Source organism: Columba livia, chromosome 8, assembly GCF_036013475.1.
Source record: "Columba livia isolate bColLiv1 breed racing homer chromosome 8, bColLiv1.pat.W.v2, whole genome shotgun sequence".
NCBI classification, from domain to species: domain Eukaryota; kingdom Metazoa; phylum Chordata; class Aves; order Columbiformes; family Columbidae; genus Columba; species Columba livia.
In genome coordinates, this window is record NC_088609.1 from 18,255,917 (window position 1) to 18,282,931 (window position 27,015).

Below are 27,015 nucleotides of genomic sequence, written 5' to 3' on the forward strand. Positions count from 1 at the left end.
AGCATTAGTAGCTGTTGTTATTTTCTTTTTTTTATATATGATTCTGAATGAGTGGGCAGAATATAGACCATTCGGATAAATAGGAAGGAAAAAGCTGAATCTCTTTACCTTCAACAAAATACTAAAAAATATTTTAGCTAAGGAATGGAAAAATCAGATGCTAAAAATAATATTTAAGCATGCAGGAAAAGCAACAGCAACAGAAGTATTAATACCACAGAAATTAAAACTACAGAAGGAATCTGAAGCTTTTAATGACATGGGAAAATTAACATTTGAACCCAACTTCTTAGAGAAGTGATACGCTTTTTTAAGTCCTATTGTCTTCACATCAAGTCTTGATACCTTTTTAAAGAATGTTTAACATGAGCATAACTGGTTATTGGCTGTGCTGTATGTTGGAAGACTGGGTAAAGAAATGTTTGTTTGATACCATAAGAATTGCAGCATTATTAATAAAACTGGGAGAATAGTCTTAGCTTGATGACCTATTGCATACCCTTTCAGAAATGACTGGAAATTACAGAAGTATCTTTCAAAGTATCTTTCAAATGAAAACTTAAGTTTGTAAGCTGCCTTTCAAAAATTCTTCTGAAATAGTGAGATGGTGTTGTAGGAAAAACAATCTGAAGTTGACATGGCCATTTCCAAAGGAGTTCAAGCAAATGTGGAGTAGTTGAAATTCAGGATAAGTAGTCCATGGAGGACCATAAGTGTCTAAAGTGAAAATTACAATGGAATTGTAGTGCTGGATTATACATAAAGCTGAAAACAATAGCACTTTCTCTACAGCCATTGTGTCAAGAATTGTGTACAACATAGATTTGAGGTTCACTAACCGAAAGAGCCGTGGACATGAAGTAATGTGTAGACAGACCAAAGTGACACAGTGTGTGAATCCTGCAGCTGTTCATGACCCTTAGTCTAGGATGAAGACAGCAATTTTTTAAGTGTCATTAGAAATGTAATTGCTCAACTGCATGGTGTTCAAGCTTCCCATCAGAAACTGCCTGATAATCCCTACAAATTAGTATGTTTATAATGCTGAAACTCCACCTTGCTTTCTAACTTCCAAATGCCTTCTGAGCAGTTAAGGTGACAAATCCATAGTTTCTCAGACTAGTCATGTTTGACATCAGCTCTCTGGGTCATGGATTTTATCTTAGTTTTTCATCAACTACAGCACTTAAAGATTATTATTAAAGCTTGAAATCCTGTAAACAGAAATATGCATGTTATGACCCAGTTGCAATAGTTTGATGTAAATTTGGGGGAAATCATTGGTGCCTTGAATTGTATTAAAGAAATTGCCAAACACTTGAAACTGGAAAAAAAATGTTGTCAATATGGCGACATTATAGGATGTTTTGTATCACCCACCTTACTGGTACCTCTTCCAGAAAGATTCCTTTAGAAATAGAGAGTAGTCATTCTTAGTGCCCATCCAGTTCTTCACCTTTCTGCTTCAAGATTAGTGATGATATTGATTAATATGCATTGCCTACAGTTTAGCAACATACTGTTTTTGAGAAGTGCCAAACAAAACATTCTTGCAGACACTGATCTACTGGGCTCTGATACTTGGGGCATTTTCAGATGGTGATTCTGGATCCTACTTGACTCACCACTGAACGCAGGTGACTCAGCAGTACATGCAGACAGATGATTCACCCCCCTTCACTCCACAGCAAGACCAGCCCACAGTTACCTTATAGTCATCCCCTCCCAGCCCTGAGTGTGGTGGTGGTGGTGGTATTATCTAAACTGGAAGTTAAAACATGAGAGAAAGAAAAAAAAAAAAAAAAAAAAGATAGGCTCTGGTTTGTAAAGAATGTTTGCCTTGCTGCTCTGAGCATTGAGAGATCATGAGCTTTTTGGAATAGCGTTGTCATTCTTTCTCAGTTGTTGAAATACTTCCAGTGTCAGTGCAAGACACTAATCTTAATCACAGAGCCTTTGAATGATCGGTTCCTAGTTTAGTAATTTTTTTCATTTGGGACCTGCCAGTGAACCTGCCCTCCTTTGGGACAGTGTGAGAGCTGTGAGTGAGCCCAACAGAGGTCATTTTGAGCTCAAGCTGTGGAATCACCTGCTGGAAAAGATTATTCTAATTCAGTTTGATCACCTCTAGTTCTTGCTCCAGCCATTCTCTTTGCAATTAAGTTTTAATCTTCTAGTTATCGTGACATCAGTAACAGCAGTCACTTTCCTCTTATAGAACCATAGGTTTCTAAGAGTGGGAGAGTAATGTAACCTTTTATTTGCCCTAAGAAACATCTTTTTAACAATTTTATGCAGTTATGGTCAATATACCATGTAAATGAGAACTTATGCATTAAATAGAAATGCATTCTTCAAATTCACATCCAATTTTTCTCTTTTTATTTAGAAATTGTATGCTCTCCTCCAAGAATTCCTTATGGGAACTTTAGACCTCAAGAAGACACCTATGTAGTAGGTGATATAATCACAGTAGAGTGTAATTCTGGATATTATTTTAAAACAACTACTGGCAAAAACACAGCTGAATGCACCAAGAATGGCTGGGTTCCTGATCCAGGTTGTGTCCGTAAGTAGCTTTCATGAATGAAGAAACAATATGCAGAATTGTTTGAAATATCGTAGTGAAAAAGAAGTCAAGAGAAAAACTTAAAAATCATGAGACTTGAGAGTTGCTTATTCATTGTGTTTCTTCATGATGTAAAGCTTAATTTGATGGTTTAGAAAAATCACCTGTAAAAATAATAAATAAATCTACATTTACATTATGTTTATAAGCACAGTATGTTTATAAACACAAGTATTACCATATTTGAAAAATTTTGTGATAAAAAGAACTATAGCCAGCTCCCTGTCAGGAAGATTTGTGGTCCACCTGAGGAGTAGCATGCCAGTCAAGATAAGAGGGCATAGTGAGTGTTAAAATTTTCCAAAAAAGGCAAAATATAGCTAATGGTTGGAAGATATCTTTCATCATCATTATCACAACTTTAGATTTTTACTTGTAGTTGTATGTTGGTACATCATGGACAATCAGTTGTCAAGCATGTGTTGATACTGTTGGTGTTGAATTCTATTTCAAGAGAAGCCGTGTGACTACCCAGTTATTGAAAATGGCAAATTAAGTGATTCATTGGAGTACTACAGAAGCTACTACTTTCCAATGAGGTTTGGGCAGCATGCTGATTACCACTGCAATGATGGTTATTCAACCCCAAGTGGACGGTACTGGGTTCAAGTAGTCTGTTCTGAAAGGGGCTGGTCTCCAGAGCCAAAATGCCTCAGTAAGTACATGTCCACTATATTTGCAATTCTGTTATAATTATCAAAGTTCTGTGCAACAGAAATTGTGCTGATGGAGCACAAGGTTTGTTAAAGTAGCCCTGCTTTAGTTGACCCCTGGAACTGCACTCAGACTCTCAGAATATCAGCAGAGCTTGAACTGTCAGCTGGTGACACTCTGCAGTGTGTAAGGCTGAAATGATGCTTTTGGATTTTGGAGCTCCTATATGCCTAAAACTATCCATGATATTAAGAAACACATAGGAAAAGTTTATTTTCTCTAATTCTGGGTCCTGTGCATACATCTTCTTTCATCTGCACACACAGCCGCACATACTAACAGAGAGTTTCCACTCTGTGTAAATACGTTCTTCCTTCCTTGGCTTGGGTACTTCACCTAGAGGTTCCTCTCTGATATCCATTGCCTGGTCCCTTTGGATAACCTTTGGAGCTGAGAAGGTGGCACACACTCTTGCAATAGGTCAGATACACTGACTTAAGGTTTAAACTAGAAAACAGATTTAAAGCAGTGAGCTGAGGCCTCCTCTGCTAACACACATGTGCATTCACAGTAAAGTTCCTACCTACTGGTAGGGCTTGGCAAGTTCAAACAAGAGGTTGCTCTTTCCCTGCTGCCCTCAGTGGAGTGGTGCTCAGTGCAGGAAATGAGTGGAGTCTGTCTCAGAGGAATTCCTTCAGGCATCTTCCTCGTGTCTGGACTCCTGGGGCACAGGATGCTGGAGAGCCTACACGCTTGGGTGCTGCTAAAATCTCATTTGCACAGAGATATTAACACCTCCTGGAGGCAAATGCTGAAAATCACTCAGGGCAGACATCAGCATTCTAGAGACAGAGCAGACAAACCAGAGCTGGTGTACATGATGCTAGATGCACAGAAGTTAGCCAGCCTTGCTTATGCACTCTAGGTAAGTGATATTGTTTACTAGACCACTTCTTAGCACTTTATGTAGTGACTTGCACTCCTGTTCATGTGATTCGTTTACCTAAGGGCAGTGAAACAAAACATGCTTTCATTCAGGTTTGAACATGAAGGTCTTTTTGGATTAGAGGGATACAGAAAGATGCCAGGAGGCTCTATTTTAGTAACTGTCTTTCTAAGAATTAATTTTCCTCAGTTCTTGCTGTACTTATTACTGTAGTTGAATGTACTTACCTTCCTTCTTCAGAAAACTGTCATATCAGACGCCTGGAAAATGGTTACTTCTCACATAACAGGAAGTACATTTACAAGGAAGGTGAAAGAGTTAAATATGTCTGCAATGATGACTATTATACTGAACGTGAAGATGGGGAAGTCACATGCACAAAGGATGACTGGTCACCTCCTCCAAGATGTATCCGTAAAAGTGAGTGTGCTTGTATTTTGCTGAGGTTTATAGCTAAAACCAGTAAATCCATCATCACATCACCTACATGCATTGCCACTGCTTAGCAGCTCTAAGTCTGGGTGCTCTACAGCTGAAACAGAAGGCTGTGATTCTCTCACCTGGCTGATGCAGCTCTCATGTCCCTGCGTGCTGCTGAGGTCAGTCGCTACACAAATGTGCAGAATGTAACCCTATAAGATGTGCACATGTGGCTAGTTCAGATCTCCTAGAACGTAAGCTCTGATCTTCAGTAGTGAAATCTTGTTGTTACATAGGTGTGCAGTAATATAATAAATAGTGATCATTCCCCTAGCACAGCCTATCTGTAATTTCTTGTCTTCTTTCATCCTCTCTCTGTCCCATGTGATCCCTGTTTCTCTTGCTTCCTTTCCAATTGGCATCATGCTGGACGAGGGGAGGCATGGGAAGGTTACCTCTCCTAACTCTGTTTTCAGCTTTTGTTCCTGACTCGCGTTGAGCCTGATGTTGCTAGAATGTCTCACAGGAACTTTAAATACTTCAGGTAATGATTCCATGTGGACAAGATAAATAATTCAACCTAACTTTTCTTAGATTGTAAAAATATTTTTTTAGGAAGCAATCCCACCCTGACATAGACACCGACCACAGGATGCTTTGGACCACCACCCACTGAGATTTGGACGTAGCAATGAGCAGGCAAAATAGAATTTTATGATTCCTAGTGTTAGGCAATCTTAAACATTATTTTTTGTGTGTTTATACCAGTAATGTGAAATTTAAACTTTTCAAGCTGTTGCACAAATGTATCATTAACTCTGCTCCCAACATTCAAATACATCCTCTAATGTTCCTCGAAGTCTTTTTTGTGTGTGTGTCTTTATTTACTTGACCCTCTAATGTGCAAATATTGCTATTTGTTGTAGTGTTAGTTTCTTAAATTATTCTGTGAAGGAGTTTGTTTATTAGGAAAGAATTTAGCATACTGTAGAAGTTTTCTTTCAGGATACAAGACCAGAATTTGCAACCAATACGACTGTTTTCCAACTGTTTAGACTGGCTTAAACAGTGTATTCTAAGTGATGTGAAATCAGTTACAACATTGGTTCTGTCTGCGTAACTGTTTTAGTGTGCAAGAAGGGGTCCTTTGGTACACACCTGCTTTAGTCCTGCACTGTGTGTGCACTCTGAATGGTTTCTCTTTGGTAGAACAGAGGCGGTACCTGCACACTGTGGTGATTTCTGGCGTGCCCCTCCTTGCCAGAGGGACAGAGCATCCTCTTTATGCATGCCCAACATGAATTTCATTTCTAGTGAAGACCAGGTGTGGACACACAATTTTGGAAGCTTACAGGATTGCTGCAAATCAAACCTTTGTCTATCCCTGTTTGTGCTGCATGAGTTTGTATCTGTGAAATTTGGCTTTTCATGTTCCACTTGTCCCCCAGGAAGAGAGCTCAATGCAGAAACAAAATTTCGTTTGCTCCTAAAAGTGTTCTAAATCCTATGGCTGTTTCTTTTGTCCCCCTCCTTCTGTGTATTATAAGCATGCAGTTTAGCAGTGTTTTACTTGGAAAAAAATCTGTCTATCTCTTTCAGAACAATGCCGGAGTATCTATTTTGACAATGGTTATTTCACCTCGCGAAAGGAAACATTTAATTTACAGGAGAAGGTCACCTACAGTTGTCTTACTGGCTTTGTAACTCCAGAAGGACAAGAAAGAGGAGTGATACGGTGTCAAGAGAATGGTTGGACTCCACCTCCAAAGTGCATCAGTGAGTAGCATAAACATTTCAGAGGTCCCTATCATTGCTGGCACAGACGTGATGCTCTGTGTTCTCAGATTTTTGTCATCTAGATTGGTAGTTTTCTTATTAGGCAAAGAAAGACTAAAATAGAGGACTCCAGAGATTAACTTTTCTGGGGCTCCAAAAAATAAAGCGAGAAAACATAAATGAAGTTAGTAAGGCAGGAAAATATCTACTGTCTTCTAGGTGAGTTTTGGTTTTGGACCTCTAGCACAAAGTAGATGATAATCACTGACCTCTCCAGTGATTCCTACCTGATACAAGGTACATATCGGCCCAATTTACTCCTAATTCTTCCTCCTTTCACACTTGTGAGGGAAGATTTGCAAAGAAATGCCTGTGAACCAAGGGATTCTGCCAAGAACTTTCTTTAAATGTGAACAAATTAGAGAAAAAAGGGAATAATTGTTTGGAAATATGTTATCACTATGCATAAAAAGCACTATGCATATGTCTGCCCTGGTGTTAAAAAGTACATTTGTTAAAAACACCAGAGTGCTTTTTCCTGAAAATGCCTCAATATTGTTGTTGCCTTTTTCTTCTTAAACTTTCCTCCCTCTCCTCAACATGGGTATAGGATAGTAAAAGAAGAGACTTAATCTTCCATTGTTATGATACCGAGGCTCATAATATTGACCAACTTCAGCTGAGATATATATATCTATATATAGATATATCCTGTCCTTTTGTTTCAGACTGCCTTTACCAAGGATTTTGCACCTTTTTTTCTGACCTCCTTACAAATGACTATGGAGAACAGGAGTACAAACTGTTTGCTGTGGCACTAATAATAATAATATGTAGTATAAGGAAAGGAATGAAATCTGAGGAAGAAATATTTATGCTAGATATTAGCTCTATAAACATTTCTGAAGAATAATGCAATAGATATAGTATGAATATGCTACATATGATGTTCTACATTCATATTCTGGCAATGCAGAATTTTTGATGTTTCAAAAATACTGAGTAGTTCAATAGACTAGCACATACTAAAGCACCTACAGAAATGATGGTTCCAAGGGAAAATTATTTTGGATCACAAAATGCTCTAACTTTGTTCTATTCTACAGAATCATGTCAAACACCTCATTTGGACATTTTGAATTACCATGCAAATAGAACTAATTTCATACCTGAAGACACAATTGAGTATGCATGTTTGGAGGGATATCAAACTGCAAATAAGATGCCAGTTGGTACCTCGAGGTGTGGCATAAACGGCGAGTGGAGTCCAACACCCCAGTGCTTTGGTGAATATTGTTGTGTTTACTAATCAGTGTTAACTCTGTATACACTTTGTGAAACTTTTTTCTTTAAGGCTTTCTTTAGTTGTCTTCTGATCATTAGTATTTAATGTACTTTTTAAGAGTGTACACTTTATGCTAAAATATTTTCTCTTTGTAGCAATAGAATGTGACATGCTGACATTGCCCAATGGAGATTTTTCTCCCAAGAAGGGTAAATACCACAATGGAGATGTTGTGAAATTTACCTGTGCAAACAGTTATGTGAGAGTGGGACCTGCCTCTACTCAGTGCTATTACTTTGGATGGTTTCCATCCCCACCAGCATGTAAAGGTAATTCTTCCTTTAACTTTATTGTAGTAGAAACATATGAAAATACCTCGGTCCTGAAGATTTCCATGGGCACCTTCTATAAGCCAGTCCTGCTCCCAAGAAAAATTATTCAATCTTCATCTATAAAAGGGCAGAAACTGGTCCTCTTTGCATCATTTCATAGTGTTTTGCTATTTTATGTGAAAGGTTCTGAACAGTTGAACTTACAGTGTTGAACCTTTTGTTAGCTTTAATTATGCCCATTGGAGTTCTGCAAATAACTGAAAGCTGCTAAATGGCTTGTGCAAAATTTCACTCAGGTTATTGATTATAACATATGAAAACTATTTATTATTCAAAAAGGCATAAATAATGTGCAATATGACAGCCAGGAGAGATTAATGTAATTCCTCTCTTACTGTATTGTAAACGTCCTAAGTTTTGCTACTGCCCAATGTTGACACCCAGCAGATATTGTACTCTGTGTTCCTTTTTATGATCACTTGATATTGGGGGCAGGGGGGGAATAAATAAAATTGGAGATGACACAGAGCTGGACTCAAGCAAAAGAAATTCAGTGAAAGGTTTTCCCTGTGATATTCCTCAGCTTCATCTGGTAGGATGAACAAACTCATGCAAAAGGGAAGCTACGTGCCTCTGTTCTTCTCACCTTTTTAAGGACAGAGCACAATTTCTTGGCATCTGAAAAGAGTTTATTTTACTGGTTTATGCCCTTTCATGACACAGCTCAAGAGGATGAAGGCATCTCATATTCCTTACCTTACCTCCCCACAGTTTTCTTGTTGTCTTCTGTGATCTTATCCTTCTTTTTGCTCACTCTCTTTTACATTTCAAACCAGGTATATTTCATATAGTTGGCTCTTTAGCTCAGGAACATTTTAAGCTCCCTTAACAGGAGTTTCATTCACTGCATCAGAAGTTAATTCCTTTAATATACAGTACATATCACGTGCTGGTTGATTTTTATAACACAAGTTATAATTGCAGAATTTTTACCTTAAAAAAAAAAATTGAAGTTTTCATCTATGTAACATCTTTTTTCTCTTAAAACTGGGTTAGTTTTATAACACACTTCCAACCCAATGTGAATCCAGATATTCAAAGGCAATAAACCAATGACCTGTATAACCTGTTCTACGAATATTTCTTATCTTTAAACAACAAATTCAATTTCTTTTGTGTTGCACTTAACAAATAACTGTGCTAAAAGGACTGAGTTCAGAGTATAAACGTGATCTCTTGATTTCAGTGAATGCCAGAGGCTGTGGACCTCCACCCGAGATTACCAATGGAAGTATCACTGATGGCTCTGTGGAACGGTATCAGCATGGGGACAGAAAGCAATATGAGTGCAATGTCGACTTTAAATTGGTTGGATCAAAGGAAATAGAATGTGTTGATGGACAATGGTCATCTCCTCCCTCTTGCATTGGTAATCTATATAACTCTTACTTTTGAGAAGTCTATAATTCACTGTAGGCTAATACTTCACAGCTGTTTTCACAATTTCATATTTGCAGGTAGAACATTTTATGTTCAAAATCATTTTACAGATTAAAAGTAACCAGACACTATTTGTAAAGCCCAAACATTATTAGTAGTATAATTGAAATCTCAACAATCCAGCCACAGTTTTTGAGTCCAAATCAATTTATTATAGAAAGAGAAAGAAAATTAATATGTAATATATAAATAATAATAATAAGTACATAAATGTACAGAATATCTAACTAATACAAATCATTTATAATATATAATTACAATTGTTACACACAGACTTTGTCTTACCACTTTTTCCGGTGTTATTCTCACCCTTCCACTGTCTCTTTGGGTCCTAAGGTCAATGGCTTCAGTCTCTGGTGTTTTGGAGGGAAGCTGCTGCACCTTATCAATACCTCAAGTAATTGACTGGGAGGAATAAGATATTGATGATGATGATTTCCTCTTCTCCTTACAGAATCTGCTTGGGGCAATTTTTAGGTTTGCCCTTTTTACACTAGTCTGCAAGTTCTGAATTAGATATGTTAAGTGTGTTTTAAATATGTTAGGTACTTGTTCTTTGTCTTTGTGTTACCCCTAAAACCAGTTGTCATCAGATCCAGGTCTAAGCTGGTCTTCCGACTCACCAAATGGATATATAGTTACTTTTATTTAAGTTCTTTCAGCTATTCTTATATGACTCCAGTATTATTGTGGAATACTTCTGCTCTTTTTCAACAGAAGACAAAACGCCATGTGGATCACCTTCCTCTATTCCAAATGTTGTTCTTCAGCAGGAAGACCAGACCCAGTTTTCACATGGTGATGAAGTAATTTGTGGATGTAAACAGGGCTCTGGCCAGTCTAAGGCTATGAGAATAAAATGTCATAGTGGAGAATGGAAGCCTTTACCTCTTTGTGCTGGTAATCTATTTCCATAATACTTCAAATAAGAGTGTAACATAGTTCTGCTCAAAATTTCAAGGACTTCAACAATCAAACCAGGACAATATGTAGGCAGAGATACTAAGTTTCACCCATCTTAACTAAGTTATTTTTACTTATTCCTCTTTTAAATGTGAACATGTCCTTCATCCTGGACAGACTCTACACCTACAACTTTGTAAGTGTTCTGAGTAGGTTTGGGGAAGGAAAAGGACACTTGCACAGTGGGTAGAATAAAGTATGGGGATACATCTTTGGTGTATAGTGGCTTTTATCCATTTTCCAGTGTTCTTGTCCCTTCAGAAGCCTTGGGACATTCTTGCAATAAAGTAGTGTGCCTGTTGCTTTAATTACTTCTAGGTTTATGTCTCTGTATGCTATTTGGCTTTTTAAAAATCCTGCTGTGAATAAGCCTAGCACACTGTGGCTACTAATATTGCTTTTATTAGTAGCCACAGTGTGCTAGGCTTATCCCATCCTCACTATTTCATGTGGATTAGTCCTTTCCATTTCTCATCAGTAGTTTTCTCCTTTTTATCATCTTCCAATTTAGTTTTGCAATCCATAAATTGAATTAATGTATTTTAAAAAGATCTACAACAAAGCCTTTTCCGAAGAAAAAGGAAAAAATTATGTTGAAGTCAATAGTTTAAGAAAAAAGTGATAGTGGACAAGGAGGAGTGTTGTCTGGGAAAAATTATTGCAGAACTTCACTTAAGAGAACACAGATTACAATATAGCTAATTCTTGGTTGCCCGTTTCTTCAGAAGTGTTTTTGTACTCATCAGTGATTTGGGAGACTGTACCTTCACTTACAATTATACTGAGGATTGAGTCTGGCACAAAACACAGTCTGCTCAGCTTTCAGAAGTAGCTTGTGTTCTGTCTCTCAGAGTCACCAGTCAGGGACACAAGACCTGGTTATGATTTGGATGTACTTCCACAGGAGAATGATACCTGGTACATATTTGGTGTTCAGTAGTACTTCCTTTATGCTCCTGTTTCTACAAGCAAAAGAAAGTTTATTTTCTTGCTCATCTTACTACCTTTTATAGGTTTATGGAAGAAGTAAATGGCTCTTTTTTATAATATCTACTGCATACAGCAAAAGATATCCTGTCAAATTAAAAATAAATGCTTTGTGAGTGCAAACAATGTCTGCTTTAGATAGTGGAGGGAAAAAATCATTCTGTGGTCTATGAATCTCAGGAGTTACTTCAAACTACAGTAAACAAAAAAACCCAAACATTAGGAAATTGAAGACCTCTTCATCAGTGACTGTGCATGTACATGTTACCTGACCTAAATCTATTTTTTAGCTTTTTATTGAATTTTTTTTTTTTCAGATCCATCTCCTCGGTGTGAACTTCCAGCAAATGTTGACCTAATATCTGCCAAGCCAAAAAAGCAGGCTAAATTCCATAGAGTTATACATTATGTATGTAAATCAGCTGACAAAAGCCTTAAACAGGCTACTTGTGTCTCTGGAAAATGGTCACCAGAGATTGAATGTACAGGTATGGTTTTGGATTTGCATACAATTTCTTCTTTTTATGTAGGAAATATAAGTGCTCTATTAAAGCTTCTTAGCATTGTTGTGTCACTAATCTGAAATAGAAATGTTTACATGCTTATATATATATGCTTACTTGATTCTATGCTAAAATATAGTCATGAATAATTATGGCAATAATTTGAAGTTATATAGGCTTAGAGACACACTATTTTAGTGAGGCAGATTTATAATCTCTTCTCTGACAACTGGAACAGTTATCACTGTCATTTCTGATGTGAGAAAAGACGCAATGATAAATTTAAGCTCAGTTCTTCCAAAGGGCTTTACCCTGGTGCAAATGAGTGTAGCATGTAGCTCAAGCTCCAGCTAAAGTAGTTCCTTTATTTCCTGTAAACATTCAAAACTTTTCTATTCCTGATTTTTCTTTTTTTTTTCCCTTCTTTTTTTTTTTTTTTTTTTTTTCCCCCCAATTACTTCCTAGTGAAACAACAGAGTTGGGCAACTCAAAAGCGCAGACATAGACGAGACTGCCCTTATCTAGTAGACACCAGAGATCAGATGCCTGCAGGGACTGCCTTTCTGAATAGCAGAGCAGGATGTTGCCTGTAGAAGGCATTGACTGTAGAAAAATCATTGCCTCATTGCCTGCTTTGAGTAGGCCAGGTTCATGGGAAATGGTGCATGGAAGTGGGAGAAGTGTACGGAGTGGCATCAGTCAAGGGAGCATTCCCTTTCAAAGCCTAGTGTCCCTACCTTCCCAGTTTTCTGGAACCACTAGAAGCAAGAAACTAAATTCCTTGAGGTCTCCTTCTTCCTAGATCTACCTCTTTCCCTCACTTTTTTTTTCATTAGGCAGGAGCAGCCCTCTGTTGCTTTAGAAGGAAAATTTAAGTTTGTTTCTTTGATAATGATAATAATTAAAGCTTTAGATAGCTACTGAAAATTATCACCAGTATTGTCTTGGTTGTTATTGTTGTAATCTGTGATGAACTGTTACATTTTATGTTATGTTCTACTATAACGTGACTATGCGTCCTCAGCTGAGGAGAGCACGTGCCCAGCGCCACCTCAGGTGCCTGGCGCTCAACAGATAACAGCCAGAAGAAATTACAAGAACGGGACTAAAACAGCTTTTTCGTGTCTGAAGAGTTTCCAGCTCATTGGTGCAAATGAAATAACATGTATAGACGGCAAATGGCAGTCACCACCTCACTGTGTGGGTTAGTAGTGGATTTTTTATCCTATTTATTTTGTTATTAATTTCAGTGTTTGTTATGCATTTGCAGTCATCATTAGCAGGAGGATGATATTATTTATGTTAAGATTATCATGAGCAGGTAACTGCAGAAAATAAACAGAATGTATGTTGGTAAAGAAAGTGCAGTTAACCGACTGCTGGACAGTAAGTCTTTTTATTTACACAGACTTATCTAAGACAGCATAGAAAACTTTCAGGTAGTCCCTCAAGAACTGTGTGTTTATTTGTTTAGTATGTTGCAGAATGGAGTCTCAGTTTTGACTGAGGACATTCAATAGTATCCTGTTGGAAAAAAAGCAAAACAAAACTATTAATTTATTGTGTAGTTGTGGTAGTAGCACATTTTAAATTCTTTTTTTTTTCTTTTTTTTTTTTCTTTTCTTTTTTAATGGCTTCATCCTGTAGCAGAAGTATAAATGATATGGCATAACTCAGGCCATCTATTCTGAGAAATGGTGAGGAATCCGTAGTCCAGTTGCTAAAACATTAGCAGTGCAGGAGATATCTTGTTCATTGAGAGATAGAATAAAGTGTCTTCAGAAATAAATAGGAGATAAATGAGCACAGGAGAAATGAGGTGCCAGCTGGTGACTGATGCGCACAACATGCCAACCATGTCTGTACTTTTAAGCTGCAAAATTCTGATGCCACGTCATTACCCTTCTTTTGCATTGCCTGTGAATCTTCATCAAGTGCCAGACATAAGGAAAAACAACAACAACAACAAAATTGCTCGAGCTGTTCATTAAACAGCTTTACTGAAATAAAACTCCCAGTCCCAGTTACTGAACAGGAACTTTGACTGTAACTAGATATTTTGCATTGTGGAATTTAGTGCAAACATATGCTTCAACTTGAAATTGTGTCAACTAATAAAACCTTATTTACTAATTAACTAAAAATGCACATAAAATGTAATTTAAGTCCACCCTCTCTACAGCACTGTAGGAGAAGGTGGCATTGGACAGCCCTAACTCAGGAGGCCTTCATAGAGATTTATTCCATTGTCTATATTGGGAAGTACATTACAATGCTTTCTAAGTTCTGTTCTCTTTTTTAACATCTCATCACAAACCCCCTCAGGACATGGGTACAGCTTCATTACTGGTGGGAAAATGTAATAGCTAACATTCTAGAAACTCACTTTCAGTATCCTAAAGCAAGATAATATCCCTTCTGTTTCTCTGCCCATGAAGTTTTCCCCGTTCGTCATACTAAGCTGTAACTGCAACTCCTTGGTATGACCTGGAAACTAGCTTTAATCTGTTTCAAAGGAAAACTAAACATTCCCATGTAGGAGAGAAAGGAGAGAGAAGTTTTGCTTTGTGTATCTTCATCTTCATTTCAAGCTATTTTATTTAGGCTTGGATTATTTTTTTTTTCTTTTCAGTTTTAGACAACTTTTGTCATTGGAATATTAATTGGTTTACATTATTGTTCATCTGTTTTTTCTGTATTTTATAGAAAGACCATGTTTGCCACCAGAACCTATAGACTGTGCTGATGTTCGCAGAATGGAAAATCAAAACTTAAAAATTAAAAAACAAGGGAAAACAATTTATCTGGCTGGTGCTAGACTTAAATATGTTTCTCGATCTGGATATATGTTAGATGGACCATTGGAGATTACTTGTTCTATGGGAAACTGGACTACAGCTCCTATATGCTTGGGTAATATCAAACCATACTTTTTTTTTGAAGTACATTTAGCAATAAAGTTGAAACAATTTTAAACTGGAAGTTGACTAATAAGAGCCAGGAACTCCATATTTTGCTGTGGAATCTTATAATACCTTGTGGATGTCTTCAGAGCAATCCTGATTGGATGCAAGGCGGACTTTTTGAATGCAGTTTAATTTTTAAATATTCCTTTGTATTCTTGCAGTCTTTGCTCAGTTCATATCTCTGCCAACTAAGTCCTGGGCACATCCTCATAATTCAAGGACCTGTTTTCTACAGAGTCCACTAGTGTCTAGGAGTTGCTTTGGCGCTTTAGTTGTGGAAACCACTGAAGTGTAGTAAGTGACACAAGCCTTTATTAACATTTCCTGGCACAGTTAGAAACAGGATCTAGGTATGTGAGTGACTGAAGTCCATGTCTGTTTATGGAAATTACTTATTTCATCTTCTGTATGCTACCTTTTACATAAAATCCACTGTCAGTGGATGACTATGCTGATGTTGTAATAGAAAAAGCTCTCCAAGGCATCTCTTTGGTGGAAACAGTACATTCATTTTATGTGTATCACGTTAGCACAAGCATCAGCTTTCTGTGTCTTTTCAGAACGGCCATGTGGAAGTATTCCAAAAGTTGCCAATGCTCAAATTGAAGGGAGAAACAAGGCAAGTTATGAGCCTGGTGAAACAGTTAGCTACCAGTGTGACGAAGGGTTCCTTATTGTTGGCACACCAGAAATTATTTGCAGAGAAGGAAATTGGACAGCACCACCGTTCTGTGAAGGTAGAGGTTTTACTTCTAAGTAGTCCATAATCCTTATTAACCTTTAATGTTGTGAATTAAAATAACGTCAACACAGGCATGCAGATGAAACAGGCCAATAGAGTCAGCAGGTGATTTGTTTTGAACGGGCTCTTACAAGGCCTATTTTTCTGGCTCCTGAGAAATAACAAGCAGGGAAGGTGAGTAAAGAAATAATTTCCCCCGTGGGCTGAAGTTGGTAGCTGGAACTTAGCTCACTGCTAACTGGTAGGGTAATGTATCTTATTTTCACATCACCAAGAATGTCAGTTGCTGAAAGTTGCCTTCACATAGTCAAAAAACCCTTTCACTCTCCAGCCCTTTGGCACACAATGCTGGATAGCACCTATCTGCGCCTTTGGCTGATCTCTGCGACTCCTTTTCTCTTTTTAGTCACTATAGGCAAAAATAATAGTGACTGGTGAAGAGTTGCAGAATAAAGACCATAATATTATCTTCCTTTTCCCCTCTAGAGAATTATCCGCATTAGGCAAACAATTTCTGCTTCTCAGGCATAATGGTGCTCTGAAATGCAATATTTTGTGATTGATATATTGCTGGACTACTGTTCTTAAATGCACCTCTCTTTTCAGATGTTACCTGTGGAACTGCACCTGAAATTCCCAATGCTCATATTACAAGCACTCAACAGGAGAGGTATCTGCCTGGTGCCAGAGTGCAGTATGAATGTGAAAGCAATTTTCAGATGATGGATATAAATTATGTCACTTGTACAAATGGACAATGGTCACGAGCACCAACGTGCAGAGGTAGGAATCTCTGCTTTCATCTTGCCTTTTAGCATAGAGGGGACTGCTTACCAAAATACTCTAAAGACTTTACCTGTTTTAACTCTCTTTTCTTCATGTACCTGCAAACATGACTGCACAGTGTCTCTTTTCAGATGTGACGTGTGAACCTCCTCCAGAAATTGCTGGTGGTAAAATTGAAGGTGTTAAAAAGTCAAGGTATTTGCCCGGAGAGAGTGCTCGCTACCAGTGCTGGCGAGGCTTTCAGATGACGGGATCTGCCAGTGTAACGTGTCGGACCGGGAACTGGACAGAGCTGCCAAAGTGCAAAGGTACCATTTCTCTTTCTCTTCATACAGTTGCCTGTCAGTGAGACTGTCATGGAGCTGAGTCAGTGGCATTTACTTCTCCAAATTTCATTCTCAATACTGTGCACAAATGCAAGATATCTGGCACACTCAGGAAAAGGCGTTTTCCCAGGTTTCTCTTCAGATGAATTTACCAGCTGCATGACCCAGGTGGCTCCACAGGAGAGGGCCCCAGCTGGAAAACCACCCCGAGGCTGAGAACAGTTGCTGGCCAGGTGTAATTTTGAGACTTCTTAGAATCTGCTTTCTGTGCCTGCCTGATGAGAAGCGAGAGAGAAATGTTGCTGTCTGTATTGGACAATCAAGCCCGCAGCTTCCCTGCGACTTAACATTCAGTTGATGCAGGTGATGCATTGCTATATTGTATGTCGTGGAGTCAAATCAACTATTAAATGAACTGAGGGTAGAATTTGAAGCGTAAGCCAATCCCAAAGTACTGTGTTGGTGCCTCCTAGGCTTTCATGAGAGTACTGAAAATGTCACCTCTTTTCAGGTATTTTCTTTTCTCTCTGCTTTCCTCTGGGTCTCTCAGAGGATTGTCAGCATACTGTCTGGTAGTATTTGTGGTCAAGCCACCATTGCAATTAAACTCTGGGGACTTGATCTCTGATTGTGAATTTTCTTCCAGGTGAAGGGGGGAAGTGTGGCCCACCTCCAGTTATTGAAAATGGAGACCTTCTTTCCTTCCCCATGCAAGAATATTCCCCAGGTACAACTCTGGAATACAAATGCCCCAGTCTCTATCTCCTGGAAGGATCTCAGTATATCACGTGCACTGATGGGCAGTGGACAAGCCCCCCGGTTTGCCTAGGTAGGTTGAAGCTGTGAGGCCAAAGGCTGTGTGACTGCTCCGCTTTTCTGCTTCTCAAGATCCTGAGGGCATTGCTTGTGCAGCAGCACATGTGCCAGGGTGTGATGGTGGCCAGAAGGAATTTTGTCTTGAGGTTAGCTTCTGTAGTCCCTTCTGCTGCCTGCTGTCTCTCATTGGGTTCAGGAGGAGAGGAGCTGGTCAGAACCCACTTCTGCGAGCGCTCTCAAGTGCTTCTGAGCTGTGGACACTGCTCCGGTCAGTGGCTGTGAGCAGGGAGGGTGGGTGTGAGTGCATGGTGGTGCTGGGAAATCCTGGGGTGCATCCGTGATGTGGGCGGGAGGAAACACATTTAGAGAAGTGCTGGGCAGAGGCAAAGGAATGATCTAAAAAAAGACATGGGGAAGTTCATTGGTGCCTGGTGACTTTCCCCACCCATGCTTTGAACTTGCCCTGAGTGACTGTCAGAGTGAAAAGGCTTCTCCATAGCTCTGCCAGGAGTCTCAGCTGTGGTCTTTTCTCCCTCTAGCTTGGGTGCAAATGTCTTTCCTGTTGTGGCTAACAGATGCACAGAGCAAATAGCTGGAAGCTTTTTGTGATGCAAAGAACTTGTGTAGGCTCTAGGGGAAAAAAGTTACCCATGGTGCATGTGTATGAAGTGATGACACTCTGCTCTTGCCTTTTCCAAGTGGCCTGTACAGCATCTGAAGAAGACATGAGGAGCAACAATATTGAGCTGAAATGGGTCAGAGGAAGAAAGCTGTATTCCACATCGGGGGACTTTATTGAATTTAAGTGTAGAAGAGGATATGTGAAGGACCCAGCATCTTCTCCCTTCAGAGTGCAGTGTGTGGAGGGGACGTTGGAATATCCACGGTGCAAGCCAGGAAGTAAGTCATCTGCACTCCAGCCACAGCTCAGCTGCTGTGTTGTCGGTGAAGCCCAGGGGAAAGTCTTTAGCTTTTCTGGGGAGGAGCCGAGTGTAGGAGCCTGAACTGGAAACACTGCTGGGAAAAGGGCTCTCAGGAGCTTTCAGCCAGTGCCAGCAGCTTCAGGGCTTCATCTGTCCTGTGGGAGGTGAGCAGGTATATAATGGAAGTTCTTTTTCCAGGGAACTGTATATTGGATAAGAGTACTATGGAAGGGAACCATATTCAGCTACAGTCATCAAGGTCGAGCACGTCCACCTATCGCTCTGGGGATTATATTGACTTTGAATGCAAATGGTGGCACCAGAAAGTTTCACGTGCTGAGTCATTTCGAGCAGAGTGCCTGGATGGAGTGATTCAGTATCCTACATGTGAATGTAAGTGCTCGGTGCCAAGGACACGAGAGGCTGTAAGAGGCAGCTTTGCTGAAACTGCCTGTCCTCTGCTCTGAGGAACCACTGCGGTGTGCCACGCTTGGTCTTCACACCTTTCCCCCTTTTTTCTCTTTGTGTTGCAGATGTGTTTGGATAAATGGAAATGGCATGAAGGATCCCAGCTGTGGAAATGGATGATCCCTCACACGACGTAGTGATCTGAGCTCAGTTTTTGCTGACGTTTCCTGTTTTGCTGTTCTTTGTTTGCAGCTTAGCCAGTGCTCTGTCTTGGAATTAGTTATTTTTTTCTTTTCATGATTCAGTGATTGTGTTTACATTTTATCCATCCAAATGGTTGTGCTTACATTTTATCCATTCTCTATTGATCTCAATTTTTATTAACAATTGTGTCCTGTAATAGGCTGGCCTCACTGGCATACTGAGACAAGAATTAAAGCCTGCAGGCTATTTGATTATCAGCAAGTAGAATGTGTTTGGTCGTGTCTGCTCCTAGCTTAATTTCCTTGTGCTTGCCTGGAAACTCCCCTAGGGTCATGGCAGAGGTGAGCGTCCTGATTGCCTGATCAGGATGAGCGAGTGGCATCTCCTTTAAAGACGTGGCTAGAGCAATCTCTAGATAGCTCTAGATGTGATCTAGAGCAATCTCTAGATTGGAGACCCAGTTCCTTTGGGGGACTTGAGCCTCCCTGCTATTTGCTAGAAGGGCAAAATGATGGGATGCAAGTAACTGGGATTTCTGGATGGAGGCAGGGATGGCTTCTTGGTCCACATCCCCGAATGAGACCTGCCATCCTTATATTTTCCAGGAGAGTTTGTGATGGTGTCTTGATGGGGCCTGGTCATTATTGATTTTTTGGTAATTCCTCCGATGATAACATATTGTAGCTGATTTATGGGAACAGCTAACATGTTTGTGTATCATTGGTGTCTTGCTGGGCAGGGGAAGGTTGAGTGGTTTTGCTGCTTCCTGCCTATTGGGCTTTGTAAATGATAAGCAGGTTCTTTTATTGCTCTTCACTTTACTAAGAGTTCTTTAAAATCCAGAGTGGGCAACACACCTGGCACTGCAGCAAGGGGTCATTTTGCATTGGCCTTTGGTGCCTTCATCCTGGAGAGGTTTGGTCTTTTATTTCTTTAATCTCATTTAATTCTGCTATGGTTATGAAAATCAACTGAACCAGAATGCTTTATTTATATGGTTAAAGGAGCCTATCTCAATATTCATGTGGGGTATAAATATGGATTGATTTTTCTCTGAGTAAATGAGGCAAGAAATACTTTTTCCGTTGTTGCTTTTGCTGGATGATAAGGAAGAATTCAGAACAGCTAACCATTGCTTTGGCAGCCTCATAACCAAATAACTGGACATATTTATCTTAGAATAAGATGTGAAAAGAACAAGTGCAAGCTGGCTTATTGCGCACAGGCAGGTCTTTTGCTACAAGCACCTGGAGAAGAGTCCAGTTCAGCTCAAAACCAGATAAATCAACACTGAATGACCTCTAGATCAGTGGCTGCAAAGTGGGGTGCATGCACCCCAAGGAGTTTGGAAGATAATCCATTGGGGTGTGGGAAGGAAATATTAGAAACTATTTATATTTAGTTTTGTAAAGAAAAAAAAAATATACTAAGTTTTGCTGGTATTTAATATTCAGATTTGACAGTGGCGATTTTACTTGGCCTGTATGTCAGAGGGTTCCACGTCACATATGGTACCAACATGTCCCAAGGGAGAGTGGGTGCTCCACACTGCAGAGGTGTTCACAGAAGGACCCTCACTCCTTCGTTCACTTTCAGCTTATTGCAATGCATTGCAGTTTTTGTGTGCCCAGTTAAGGGCATTTGTGGGTTATACTAAGTTTTTACTAAGTAAACCTCACAAAATGGACAATTGGCTAAAACAGATTCCTTGCAAAGAAACTGCAGACAGAAGATAGCACACAAGAGAACAACACGAAAACAGGAGGGCTCACACCTCTACTCCCCCTATAATTATTAGAATAATATGAGCTCCACATCAGCCAAATTATGAGGTAAAAATGGTGTCTCTCTAATTGCACTTGACAGGAAGTGAATAAAAAAATCAAAATTTTGAGGAAGCCTATTTGAAATATGGATTTAAATCTGCTATTGTTAACAATGAACCTTGCCCTTAGTATATTGTGCCTTAAGATATTAGCTAATGCTAGCAAGACATTTATAAAATAAGCATCTAGAACATGAAGAGAAACCTCTACAATTTTTTTCCGTGATGCTTTAAGTCACGTCATACTCAATTCAGTATTTTACAAAATTTCACTAAAGTTAATGATAAATGTTTAAAAGCCTCTTTCAAGGCTTCTCTCTTGATAGCAAAAGACAAAAAGCCGCATACCATCAGGGAAGCACTTGTTCCTCCTGCCACATTAAAAATTATTGAAATAATACATGGAAGGCAGTGTAAAGTAAAATACATTCTCTTGTCAGAAAATACTGTTGGAAGATGCATAGAAAACACTGCTGAAGATCTGAAGAAACAGGTATTATAACAAATTATGCAACAGCAGAGAGAGAGGGTATGTTTTTAAAGGTCCACTTAAACTGAGTTTAACAGTGTCATGCTGCTTTTCCACCTGTGACTTCAGGTGGAGAGCCAGATAAGTAAAGGCAAACACGCTGCCTAATATCACTTTCTGTTGACAACAGTCATGTTATTCTGTAACCTGCAGCATTCGTGTAGGCTGACACACGGCAGAACACATAGCCCGCCTTTGATCTGTCTACTTGGAGCCTGAATCAAGGGAGCAAATAGGCCTTTGAGTGCAAGATGGTTTCTGTGTCTAGGAACTAATTGCATTTGCTCCCCTTGGCATTTTTGTCAGAGGAGCAGTCGTTCCCTTTAGCTAACTGGACTGTGGGAGGGAGATAGCATATTTAATGTTAATTTTGAAAATAAAAGAAAATGTGAGGATTTTTCCAAAATCCGTGTTGCTAAATCTGGTTCATATGATGGGAAAATAGTGCCAGTACTTTTGATGTGACACAATAAGCTACTGTAGTGCATTTATTTTTTGGACTCATTTTAGCAGTCTCACATCATCTGCCATCTACTGTTTCCAGCAGAGACAGCCTCCCTGGCTATAGCCAGAGCCCAGAATTGGAGGTCTGGTGAGAATACAAGTGTAGCAAACTGTATGCAATATCAGTAATAGGATGAGAAGAAATCTTGACAGTATATGAACAAAACCAATATTAACCAATATGATGAACACAGTGTTAGTGATAATAAAGTGATAAACTGAATACAGTGGTCAACTAAATCACCTGTACTGCACACTCCAAGTGAAAAAAATCCAAGTGACATGAATGCAAGGATTCCTTTTTAGCATTTCCTGTACAGCTGCACTGAAGGCACCTTGATGGGAATACCTACACTTTTAAAGTGAGTCCTGCTGTCCTGGTCGGAGCGCAGAGCACTGCCCCACTGCCACCTCGCTGCAGCTCAAGTTCATTGTGAGGCATTTCAGGGATCCAACTGCTACTCTGTGTTCTTGAAAATACCTGTGACGGCACATCAGAAAATAGAGGTTAGTGCAAAAGTAATTGCAATTTTTGTATTGTTTAAATTTGCCATTTGATATTAGAATACATTCTGAAATAAATGTGCTTTTATTATACATAATTTTAATGCACTTTTCTCACTTCATGTTTTTTTTTTTTCTACTGACTTATTACTTGCTGTTTATTTTATTTTAGACTATGAAAATGATATTACAGAAAAAGCAAATTCAAGCAATTTTCTTATTCAAGTTGAAAATGGGTCATAAAGCAGTGGAGGCAACTTGCTACAACACCACCACTTTTGGCCCAGGAACTGCTAATGAACATATCGTGCAGTGTACATTTCAAGAAGTTTCACAAAAGAGACGATAGCCTTGAAGATGAGGAGGGTAGAGGCCAGCCATCAGAAGTTGACAATGACCAATGGAGAACAATCATCGAAGCTGATGCTCTTACAACTACATGGAAAATTGCCAAAGAACTCAACATTGACCATTCTATGGTGATTCAGCATTTGAAGGAAATTGGAACAGTGAAAAAGCTCAATAAGTTGGTGCCTCATGATCTGACCCAAAATTTTAAAAAAAGTCTTATTCTACATGACAACAACAAACCATTTCTCAATTGGATAGTGATGTGTGATGAAAAGTGGATTTTATAAGACAAGTGGCAATGATCAGCTTAATGGTCGGACAGAGAAGAACCTCCACAGCACTTCCGAAAGCCAAACTTGCACCAAAAAATGTCATGGTTACTGGTTGGTGGGCTGCTGCTGGTCTGATCCACTGCAGCTTTCTGAATCCCAGTAAAAACATTGCACTGAAAACTGCAATGCCTGCAGCCAAAACTGGTCAACAGAAAGGGCCCAATTCATGTTGTACAACCAACACTTCATATGTGGAACGCAGTAGGCTACGAAGCTTTGCATCATTCACCATATTCACCTGACCTCTCCTCAACCAACTACCCGTTCTTCAGGCATCTCGACAACTTTTTGCAGGGAAAAAACAACTTCTTCACAAACAGAAGGGTGCAGAAGATACTTCCCAAGAGTTTGTTGAATCGCAAAGCATGTATTTTTATGCTACAGGAATAAACAAACTTATTTCTCCTTGGCAAAAATGTGTTGATGGTAATGGTTCCTGTTTTGATTGATAAAGATGTGTTTGAGCCTAGTTAGAATGATTTAAAATTAATGGTCCAAAAACCACGTTTACTTTTATACCAACCTAATAATATCCCTGCTAACAAACACTATGTTAAAGAAATGTAGAAGTCGAAGATGGTCAGTATTGTCTTTTCTTTCCCTCCCTCCCTCCTTGCCTGTAGCTAAATGATACAATTGAATTACTTTTTATTTGTTTCCTCCCTTAACCTTTCTTGTAAATAAGAATGCATTGGTTTTTGTTTTGTTGTTGTTGTTTTCTTCTCACTGAGAAAATAGTGTTGCGGTGAGCAGTTGCCCTATCACAAGTGAATTGAAAGTTCAGTCATTGACTTTATTCAGTAGCACAGTTCAGTATTTATCTTGTGTGTGCGTGTGTGTGAGAAATGAACAAGGAAGTCAATACTTTTGTATGAAAAGTAAAATTAAGCAAAATGGTAATTTTATGGCTTTGTTCAGATTACTGAGAAATATCAGTTTTAGGATGCAGGATTTTAGGAAGAGTTTGTTTTCCAAAAGCAATTCATTTTTGTCTAAATACCCAATGAGGACAGGGTGCTGGCTACCGTGGCCCTCATGCAGTTCTTGTCTTGGCTACAGACAGTGTGACCTTTCCAAAATACGTAGGATCTGTGTTTTCGTTTCCAATTTATAAAATGCACAAAATGTATTCGTGCCCAAGAGAGGTTGTCTGTTATTAGTAAATGACAGTGTGTTGCTTTATGTTAATCTCATAGGAACAAGAAATAGTGCTTTGTTACAGTTGTGCGGACAGTTGTTCGAGCAGAAGTTGAGCAGAGACTTGCTGCTACTGCTGGTAATCTGAGTCAGTCTAAATTGCAGTAGCAAGTGGGCTCATGTATTAAACAGATTAACATATTTGCAATCAACTAACTGATATGAGCAGCCAAAGTGTTACAAACGGCTCAGTCACACAAACAAAGGCTATGCTCATTCATATGTGCTTTCTGCTTATTTTCAGAAATGTCATGCAAAAGGTTCCCAGGATACTCATGTGTCACTAGGAGAAAAGGCAGGAGCAGTTATGAACGTAGATATTGGTGAAACCCATGTTTTGTTGTTACCAGATGACTAGTAATTACCTGTGAAGTAGCGAAGAAATTCAAGGAAGATTTTTTTTTTTTTTCAGCCATAGGTCAAAATATTTGACCGTATATTTTTTTTTTTTAGATGATAAGATGTAGTGCTGTTATCTAAGACATTATTACAGTACCTAGAAAGCTAAGGTACTTATTTCTGAAAAAAAAACAGGGTGTTATCAATTATAGCAAGATCTGAGCCTGACTAAGTCACGGAGAATAATTTGTAGGCATGGGAACTGGGCAGAAGCACTAGAATGCAAAGGTAATTTACCTTCCAGTTTTATAAACAGCCTATGTGTTATCATCACTTAAAAGAATGAATCCTGTCTGCAATTGCTAACCTAAAGATAGGTAAATCCTTTCTGTTTTAGGTCAGTCTGCTCAAATGATGAAGGTGAGAGTGACTTGGAGTTTTAGGCCTTTTGAAGCCTGCACGATTAGTTGAGTCTTGCTTTAACACATATCTTGAGACTGTTTGATAAAGTGTCCTTTAGCTGAATGTTGCTCATTTTAAGCTAAAAGGATTGTGTAATGCAACATGCAAATGTGTAACCAATTGCCTCTTTAGGACTGCCCTGAGTAGTGATAAGATTTTGTATATAATGCCTTTTACTTTTCTTGCTGGCATGCTGGCTGTATTCCAGCACCCAGATTTGCGAAACTCTGTAATAAAGCGGTATCTCGTCTCTGTATGCTCAATTTGGCTTATATGTATGTGCACTGGATAAAGAACACTGTTTTGGGGACAACATACACCCAGTTTCATATAATCAAAAAAAAAACCCAAACAAAACTACTTCATTTTATGTAAACACTAATGCATCTAGTAACATTCAGCACACTAAAACACTTTGTGCCTTTTCAGCTTTTCTTGTAAATGTGTCTTAAAATATTCTTTCATGCTGTGATATGGAGCTATCAGCACACCTTGTATGGGAACATGCTGGCAATAGACTCCCACCTCTCTGCTCGTCCTGCACTCACAAGGAGATGTCAAAGCTGAATGATATTAAATGTGGATGTGGTATGTGAGTCCAGAAAACAGTCCCACTGTGTTTAAAGGGTATTCTGGGTAGACAATGGTTCACAACCTTGAGGTGTTTATCCCATCATCATGCTCAGAAAGTTCACTTGCTTCCTCCTGAATCTCAAAGAATGAACTGCAATTTTCTTTTCTGGTCCTCGATGTGTATGAAAGTGTTTCTACCTCAAAACTAAAGGAGAAGAAGAAATATTTTAGATTCCAGTTCTGATCAGAAGAGAACTAAGGAAATGCTCTTCTTTTCAACATGAATGAAATACAACTAAAGCAATCTAAATGTACCCCGTTTGCAACCAAGTACGAACAGCAGTAGCATCTGCAGTGCTATAAGGCATCCATCTGTATATGTCAACAAAATTATTCCAGTGATACTGGATATATACTTGTATATTTCAAACATACTTGAAAAATACTGATAAACATTTAATTTACCTGCTCTGGTCCTGGATAAAATAAGCAAGTCAAGGTGATTGCACAGTAAAGAGCTCCTTGCTGGCATCAGTGAGTCTGTCAGCCAGCAAAACAATAATCAAGAAAAGATCAGATCCTCCACAAAATTATCAGATGGATTACTTCTAAAAATGCAAAAGCGTTTCCTTATTCATCCTGATCATAAAAAAAAAAATACAGCAACTATTTAGATGATATAAACTTGAGATTGAGTTATGCCAATTTTCTTGAAAAGAGATGTGCTTCCCCAATCTGGGAAATGGGGACTGCCACGTCCTTTTGGTAATGGAAATAAATTTCACTATCTTCTCCTTGAAAGAATACACACTGGCTTCAACAATAGAACATGGATTTCTAGATTTCTGTGAAATTAAGCAAAATAATATGGTCAGATAAAATGCTGGCCAATGGAGAGACGTACTAATTAGGTATCTGAGAATGTGTATTCTGTAAGATGAGATGCAAACAGAAATACAAATATAACAGAAAAAGAAAGACACAAAAAAAGATACTTACGTATTTAACATAAAGTGCTTTTACTCTTGCAGCCCCCAAAATCTCGAATCACAGAGGGAGAAGGTATATATATATATATATATATATAACAATTTTATATGAAGAGCAGCTCTGTACCTTGATCACTGTTTATACTGAGCAAGCATGCTGAGGCAGAGCTTCACAAGCTCTTGCTTCACAAGACAAATAATAAAGATTTTAAAAAGTCATTACTGGCAATGAATAAATGTGATA

General features: G+C 38.8%; 1 protein-coding gene across 2 annotated transcripts in view; it reads left to right on the plus strand.

The window, feature by feature from the left end:
* Positions 1-19,427, plus strand: part of CFH (complement factor H) — a 30,143-nt gene extending 10,716 nt beyond the window's left edge. Inside the window, exons 7-24 of one of the 2 annotated variants that reach the window (XM_065072338.1) lie at positions 2,390-2,569; positions 3,084-3,284; positions 4,470-4,649; positions 6,249-6,425; positions 7,532-7,711; positions 7,866-8,039; positions 9,289-9,471; positions 10,260-10,442; positions 11,810-11,980; positions 13,020-13,199; positions 14,702-14,908; positions 15,522-15,698; positions 16,310-16,486; positions 16,621-16,797; positions 17,462-17,644; positions 18,331-18,531; positions 18,753-18,947; positions 19,088-19,427. In XM_065072338.1, coding sequence (XP_064928410.1) covers positions 2,390-2,569; positions 3,084-3,284; positions 4,470-4,649; positions 6,249-6,425; positions 7,532-7,711; positions 7,866-8,039; positions 9,289-9,471; positions 10,260-10,442; positions 11,810-11,980; positions 13,020-13,199; positions 14,702-14,908; positions 15,522-15,698; positions 16,310-16,486; positions 16,621-16,797; positions 17,462-17,644; positions 18,331-18,531; positions 18,753-18,947; positions 19,088-19,101 — 3,140 coding nt within the window. In that variant the 3' untranslated portion in view covers positions 19,102-19,427. The remainder of the gene's footprint in view (positions 1-2,389; positions 2,570-3,083; positions 3,285-4,469; positions 4,650-6,248; positions 6,426-7,531; positions 7,712-7,865; positions 8,040-9,288; positions 9,472-10,259; positions 10,443-11,809; positions 11,981-13,019; positions 13,200-14,701; positions 14,909-15,521; positions 15,699-16,309; positions 16,487-16,620; positions 16,798-17,461; positions 17,645-18,330; positions 18,532-18,752; positions 18,948-19,087) is intronic. The other variant, XM_065072339.1, reaches the window with a different exon arrangement.
* The last annotated feature ends 7,588 nt before the right edge of the window (positions 19,428-27,015 follow it).